General features: G+C 42.4%; 1 protein-coding gene across 3 annotated transcripts in view; it reads left to right on the forward strand.

The window, feature by feature from the left end:
* The window catches only part of PLCD1 (phospholipase C delta 1), a 131275-nt gene extending 123541 nt beyond the window's left edge, over nucleotides 1–7734 (forward strand). For all 3 annotated transcript variants that reach the window (XM_083189105.1, XM_083189104.1, XM_083189103.1), the window contains 3 exons: nucleotides 2103–2235; nucleotides 3983–4132; nucleotides 5199–7734. In XM_083189105.1, coding sequence (XP_083045231.1) covers nucleotides 2103–2235; nucleotides 3983–4132; nucleotides 5199–5293 — 378 coding nt within the window. In that variant the 3' untranslated portion in view covers nucleotides 5294–7734. The remainder of the gene's footprint in view (nucleotides 1–2102; nucleotides 2236–3982; nucleotides 4133–5198) is intronic.
* Nucleotides 7735–8366: the final 632 nt, after the last annotated feature.

The following is an 8366-nucleotide window of genomic DNA, read 5'->3' on the forward strand; positions in this document are numbered from 1 at the left end:
AGCACCGGACCTCCTTTTTTCCTTTGTCTTAGTAACATCCCGTTCACTTCCCTGAGACCCTGATATTGTCCCCTCTATTCTAATCTAAATACAAATGAGAGAACCCTGACATACTGCACCATATCAGACTGTAATGGTCCAGCAGGAAAGTTGCTTACATCTGTGATATTTGAGGGGCTACAAACATGGGGCGAGATGTACTAAGCTTTGAAAAGTTATAAAATGGAGAGTGATAAACCACTCGTGGCAGGTAGGAGCCGATTGGCTGGTGGTTTATTACTCCCGATTTTGTCCCTTTTCAAGTTTAGTACATCTGGCCCATTTTCTCATAGATAGAATGCCTCTTAGTCAGATCATGATGCGTCTAGGACGCACTAGGAGACTTTGCTGACAGATCAATATGTGACAATTGTATATGTGTGGGATCTGTTTTTGCTAAATAACACCAAATTATTTAGCATTTTTATTCCTGTTTTATTAGTTTTTTTTTTTATGTTTTATTAGTGTTCCCCAAAAGTGAAACATTGCTAACCAGAAACCCATCTATAAATGTGTATAAAATGGGCAGAGCAGGATGTTTTACATTCAGCCATCCACAAGGGGGCACACTGGTACAGTTGTTAACAGATGCCTGCTCATACAGTAGATTACAGGTTTACAGAAGTGCTGGAGAATAATCAGTTATTTCCATGCATCAGACTGTTTACTGGGAACACATATAGGGCCTTATTCTAGTTCACTCTTTCTGACAAAATCCTTCTTAGATGGACAAAACCATGTGCACTGCAGGTGGGGCAGATGTTACTTGTGCAGGGAGAATTAGATTTGGGTTTTACTACAAAGTGAGATCTATATTGCAGTGTAAAAATAAAGCAGACAGTATTTACCCTGCACAGAAACAAAATTACTCACCCAAATCTAATTCTCTGCACATTTTACATCTCCCCCCCCTGCAGTGCACATGGTTTTGTCCATTTAAGAAGGATTTTGTCAGAAAGAGTGAACTAGAAAAAGGTCCATAGTGACATTGGCCCTTATTCTGATCGGTGCGTCCGGATCCGATTATGCGGCCAGGACCGTGCGTGCGAAACCCCGCCTTCCATACGGATCGCCAACTCCGTCCGTACGCGGTAAGAAGCTGGCCGAACGGACCGCACGTGTATTTTTCACGGAATACGCCTCCTACATCTAAGGCAGGGGTGGGGAACCTTTTTTGAGCCAAGGGCCGTTTGGGGAAAAAATCCTTCGGGGGGCCATAAGTAAAAATTTCTCTTACAAATTGTCCTGCTGCAGCCGTCCCACGCTGCGGCGGCTGCCGCTGAGTAGGACTGACAGTCTCCGGCTGCTGTTGATTAAGTGAATCTCACGAGAACTACCGACCTCTTGCGAGAATTCCCCTGTACTTGACTCCCGTCAAAGCCGCCGGGTGGGTGGGAGGGCCACTCAGACCAGCTACAGGGGCCGCATACGGCCCCCGTGCCTGAGATTCCCCACCACTGATCTAAGGGAACCTCTCCCATCATTCGATGGTCGCAGGACCGAGTGCTCCACCAGCTCCCGCAACCTCAGACCACACGGACATTTTTCTGTGCAAAAGCAGAGATCTGGGCGGGCAGCTGACATCCGGCGATGTCATATGTCCGCCCCCTACACGTGCGTCACGACTGCATTACCATACGTACGCCCAGCGTTTGCATGGGAACGCCCATGAAACGCGGGGCGTATGCATATGGTAATGAGCCCAAATAGCCCTTTACGCCCCTCTCCACCCCCTGTTCGTAGTGTACACATATCATGCGGGATTTGGCCGTACGCCCCGCTCGCACATGCGCAGAGACGCCTCTGCACATGTGCAGACACAAAACATCGGCGGCACGAACGCACGCGGATATTACCGCACCGATCAGAATAAGGGCCATTGTGCTGATCTGCCTGCATGTGTAATCAGCATACTGTAAGACTGTTCTATGGATGTTTATTAAGATGAGCTTTCTCCTCTTCACTCCAACTGTTAAATATATTATAGTGCTTTTATTGGTATTTATCTAGTACAAACACTTTTTACACAGAGGGACTAATGTGCCATCTTGTTCAATATACAGGTAATCTCTGGACAGCAGCTCCCGAAACTGAGCACAAAGAAGAGTTCCATAGTGGACCCATTTGTCACCCTTCAGATATTTGGGGTGGCACGGGACAATGATAAGAAGCAAACAAAAGTCATTGATAACAATGGTAAGAAATATAAAAATGAAGACCAGGTATTAGGATCCATCTGCAATATTATTTGAAAAAACTTTTGGAAACAAAAAAACAGTACCACATATATCTTTTCCAAATCAACATGATGCCCTCATTAATAATCACGCCACACGTATGCATCCCCTCCCTTATTTGCACCTGTGATCAGTGACTTCCTAAGGTTACATACCAACTGGTGTTGATATTCTGTATTTAAGGCATCTGTTAATGCAGGATTCACCAAAATGAGAGCATACTTATCTGAGGGTTTACTTGCCCTCATGCTGCGATGCATAAGGTTGAGTATCCCCCCGAAATATTATGAAAAACCACGGTTTTCGGAATATTTGTGTTTTTAGAATACACGGATAAGGGAGACTCAATCTGTATTGTTCAGTCATCATCCTGGTTAAAAACTTAAGCTGGGTACACATTAGACTATATATCGGCCTATCCCACGTCTCCGCGCTATATATATTGGGTACAAAGTCTAGTGTATACCCATGTTATACGCGCTTCTGTGGGTCACTAACGACATCCCCCGTCGGCCTTGCAGCAGGACTAATGGGGGATGTCGCTAGTAATTCACCCACACACACAGTTTGGCTGTTCTAATGTGCATTGTTGGTGGTCTCAGCTTGGCGTGAAGGGAGACCAGTGGACAGATCGCCCACCTAGTAGTTTAGTTTTAGTGATAAGCTAGGCACAACTAATCTGGCGAGAATCTGTCTGGGTGGTTAGGTGAGTAAAACAATTTGTAATCCATATTATAGAAGTTACTAGTAATCCCGTTTATCCAATAATAATTGATTTTCAAACTCCCTCTCTGTGACGAAATGTAACAGAAGCACAGAGGATCATTCATCATTCTGTATAATGTTACAGGGTCTACTGGTTCTAGTCTGTATGAACAGATCTAGGGGTCTGTTTACCAGTCATTGAAAAGACAAAGTAGAGAGAGAACAGTACCAGCCAATCGGCTAACTACAGTGTCACAGGAAGCAGGGTTTGAAAAATGACACAAGCTGGGACTTTATCTCCATCCACTTTCATGTGATAGAAAGAAAGAAGATGCCTGGCATGAGCGGGGTGACTTGGTTTTTCTTTCTATGTACAGAACTTGTTGACTTGAACGGATGCATTACGCAATGTTTTGTTTATTTGGAACACTGGATGTTCTGCCCGTCAGGTTTCCCTCCTCTCTCCTGGTCCCCAGCAGTCTCTCTCTGACTAACATTTGCAGAGTTACTGCAGATAGAACTCCATGTCCAGTTTCGCTTTGGTCAATAAGAAAGATTGTGTTACAAATGAGTTTTGACGATGTTCCAGATCTGCCATATAGTTGTTATTACTTATACGGTCTCTCACTTGTGTCATTAATGTATTTCCCTTTTTTTCCTGTGTATTGTGTGTTAAACCTTTTTATTTTGTATTGTTCATGCCATTGTATTTTTCCTTTAGTGAACCACAGCCACTTGGTGTCACCATACTTTATTAAGGATAATAACAATTACAATACTATAAGGGAAGCACAGACAGCTTTGTAGATTACTGCTCCCTATGTGCAGTCATTTCTGTGATTTTACGTCTCCACTGACCCTGTATCATGGCATATTCTGATATTCACTACTGTGTATACAGCACTGTGCTAAATACTGTATTTATGTATGTGCCATGTGTTCCTTTAGAAACAGACTTCTCCCTACAAGTTCTGTAATCGTTTGTTACTGTCTGATTTCAGGGTTTAATCCCATGTGGAATGAGAGTTTTCAGTTTGAAATTGATGTGCCTGCCCTGGCCCTGGTGCGATTCCTGGTGGAGGACTATGACACAGCATCACGTAATGACTTTGTGGGGCAGTACACCGTTCCCCTCCCCAGCTTACAGCTAGGTAAGAAAACCTCCTAATTTCTGTATCTGAAGTCAAATAAACCTCTGGAATGCAGCGCTGTTATTTGCTGTATGTTATAAATACATTTGTCAGTAATTCTGGGTTTAAGTGAAAGACAGGTGTTATAAACTGGAAGTTATAAGTTATATATTACCATCAATACTGTATGTCTGGATCCCCAAATCTAACAGTAAACTGCTTCCATACGGTTAGACCAGCACCCGAGGCTGCAGGTTAACAACCGTGCTGTCACCCTTCAGTGATGCGGAGCTACTGACAGACAAGCACCTGAGGCTGCAGGTTACCACCGCGCTGTCACCCTCCAACACATATCTATTTCCAAGATAATTATCTTCTTTTCCACATACTCCCCCTTCTGTCACCACGTTTCCTCCTACACCTGTATTCTTATGGAAGACACTGCAGAGTTTTATACATCTCTTCAGTTACACTGATCAGATGTTCCATGTACAGATATAGCCGCACCCATTGTTGCTGCGATATGGCCGCTCCTGAAAATGATTCCCATGGTGTGGAATCGCTATGCCGTGCCATCACGTCCCTGCATTTCTATGAGCGGAAGAGAAATAGACTCACGAGCATGGTCATGGGGTTGCGTTACTAGCCACGGATGTCGCATGTGGTGAGGTGACGATGAGCGCAGCTGCATCTGTAGTCAGGAGTTACAGCCCCCATTTTAAATTTGTCACCATGGTAGGTGCAGTTCTTCTGTACAGTACCACATAATGTAATAATACTAGGTAGATTGAGAAGTATTAATAGTAAACTTCCAGGTTTGGGTATTTTTTTCTGAAGACCATAATAAAATCATATGTATACTGATTTATTAGTTCGCAAATTAAGTTGCGTGTTAATGAAGATTACTGTCCAGTGTCATTTGAAATTGCCATCTATAATGCCCATAATAAGCATGAAGAAAAGAAGGATCTCTTTACATTGGTGATTGTGCAGAGTATGTGAGGTGTCCTTTGCTCGTTTTTGTGAATGCTCTAATACTATACATTGTGATTCCTTAAGGATTAAGCATTTGCTTCTCTTCCTGCAGGCTACCGGCACATCCACCTCCTGGATAAGAACGGAAACATTCACCCCTCTGCCACCCTGTTCGTGTACATTATGCTGCAGGAAAGCAAAGGCTGATGGAAGACTTTTAGAGTTTTATTTTATTTTACCAACATTTTAGTTGCCTTTGTTTTAGGTCAGATCCATTTTTTACATTTTTTATTTTAGTGCATGGGTCTTCAACCTGTGGCCCTCCAGAAGTTGTGAAACTACATGTTCCAACATGCATTCCCACATTTTTTCCTATAAGAGCATGCCAAAACTGCCAGGGCATGCTGGGACATGTAGTTCCACAACATCTGGAGGGCCACAGGTTGAAGACCTGTTTTTAGTGTATATGAAATATTCCCTAACCTGATACTAGGAGAAGTTAATAAGACCTTAACATATTTTTTATAACTATTGTAATGTATTTTTATTTTTTCAATTTTAATGGTGTTTTAAAAACCCTTTCGTGTGCCTACTGCATTCGCCTATTGATGGCGCTGTCGTATTTTTAAACCCTGTTGTACATAGATTTAAAAGGGAACTTTGTGCCAAAAGTGCACTTTGCACATCCCTGTACCCCCAGGTTCCATCCATTAGAAAAGATAATTGTATTTTTCTTTTATCCTTATCCGAAAACCAAACTGTCGTGCCTTGCGATTTATCATTTTGCTAAAATAGCTCTGTTACTGCGCTTATGATATTCCAAGCGCAATTCATTTTCATAATGTTTTATGCAAATTCCAGGAGCTCAGGTAATAATGTACAAATACAGCAGCCATACATCAGCGTTAGATAATCTATCTGCTTTGCACTGTGGGAACCAATCCTCTGAGGTAATATTACCTACATCTCTGATAACGCGTGTAAGTCCCATTTACTGCCTTGGGATTACATTCAGTTGTTGTAGATAGATGGATCAAATGTGCTGGTGCAGTGATGGCTAACCTTGATACTCCAGCTGTTGTTCAACTACACATCCCAGCATGCCCTGCATCAGTTTAAGCATGGCCAAATAGTAAAACTGTAGCAGGGCATGCTGGGATGTGCAGTTCAACAACAACTGGAGTGTCAAGGTTAGCCATCACTGTGCTGGTGATTTAATACCTCATATATGATCTATAGACTGGGTCAGTGGTTCTCACCATCCTTATGACACGTTGCGGACCCCTGTCCTGCGTTGTCATTTTAGGTGTATCCGTATATTTAATTAATACTAAAGTAACATGTTATAAGCCAAGTATTTAATGTTTTATGTTACGATCACACAGAAGCATAAATGGCAGTACAAGACGCAGCATTACATATGTGCGCAAATAGTTCTAAACATAAGATTATGACAAAATAGGGGTCGTGGTTGAACACTTGTCACATCTGTGGTTTCTTGTTCCTATAACATGGATGAAAAGAACGTAGAGCACGTTGTTAATAAACCATTAGGTGAAGTAAATAACCAGGGAAACACTACATCCTGTGTTCTGCAGGGACTGTACATGTATGTTACTACATATGTCAGGGGAAATAAGTGGATTGCACTAGATAAGAAAATACACTAATTGGCTACTTCCATAGTAATAAATTAAGGGTATGTGTGTCATTGTGGGGAGGCACTTTCCGGAGAACCTATTGTCTGCATCCACAGGGCAGTCGTTTATATGGGTTAATGAGCTGGAAGGCTGCAACTTGTATGACACCTTTTATTCTAACTTACATTCCCTCCCCTCTACACACTTGGTTTCCAAGCATTTATTTGTACTGGAATGGAGGTGTACTCTCTATGCGTATTATATGTCCCCAGTCTACTGGCTTCCGTGTAATATAACTTACTCAATAACTACAGTAACTTCTTATAGAGATACTCAGTAACCTATGGTAATGGTTCGCCTGTTGGATCGCTTACAATTCACTACATACATGTGATATGACACGTTTCACCCATAACTGAGCAACTATGCAAGTTTTTGTTCTGTCCTACATGTATCTACTTGCCCTTTCTTTTACTTTGTAATATAAGTGCTACAATAATCCGTTGTCTATGTGAATGATGCGTCAGTGACATCACTACACGCTGCTAATGTTTTAAGGAAATCACTGATGAAGCACAGGCAGATTGGCTGCTTGCTGCTTCTGGGACATAAAAGTAACCATACAGCATTGTGGGCAGTAGATAATGTTGGTCTCCTGGTGATACCCCTGTTCTTTAACAGGGCTATGGATCTTATAGTTTGTAGTAAATAGCGTAAAGTTGGGTTGGTAAGTAAGCAAATGCCTTTGTTCTATTTCATATGTCAGTCTGTTATACACCAGAAAATGTGCAATGTTATTTAGTAAGTTAATGTCAATACTGTTGTAAGTTCCTTTACACAGAAGATCTCTTGCAAAAAAGTTGACTATTCCCTGCTGGATTCCCGAATCCTTCAGCTTGGGTGTGGTTCCAGCTTGTATTCCTTATTTGTGTTTATACAATGTTAAGACATGTTGGCCTTGAACACTTGGAATATACATTTTGCAAATAAAAGTTATTTGGCCCATTGTCTTGGAGTTTTTGTGTCATTGTTCAACCCATTTGCTGATAGTCCTATTGTGAACCTTTTCAGGCTGGTCACATTCCAACATCAGTGTCCATAGTTGTTCTGCAGCAAAATATCTCCACCAAGATGCACACAGATATACGCAGGTGGAGCACACACAGGTGCCTCTACATTTACCTTTCTGAAAATGATGCCATTGCCTGCATTTCATGGCAGTACATAATCTTCTCTGCCAAAGAGGCTGATGTTCTGATGAACTATGCAGGTGTATGGGCTGCTGTGCGCTGCGCTTGCCAGCGATGAAAGCCTGCAACTTTTTTTTTTCTTGATCGCGGCACGTTCACACGGTGATTGTCAACGCCTGGGGGTGGTAACTGGCTGTTTTATGGGCTTGCCAAGATCAACACTAGGCGTGCTGGAAGTTTCAGGGAAAACACAGTCATGCCCAAGTGTTTTAGGGGAGGGTGTTTTAGGGGAGGGTGTGTGATGTCAGCAACAGGCTGGATATTGCTGTTTTCCTCGCAGCTGCTGAATAATCATTTGAAGATGAGCGTCTTACGAAGGATTGTGGACATATTCACACAGCGAGAACATTAATTGGCAAAGGTGGGATTTCATTCTTAGCGGGGCAGCGT

This window comes from Crinia signifera, chromosome 5, assembly GCF_055691185.1.
Source record: "Crinia signifera chromosome 5, ASM5569118v1, whole genome shotgun sequence".
NCBI lineage: Eukaryota > Metazoa > Chordata > Amphibia > Anura > Myobatrachidae > Crinia > Crinia signifera.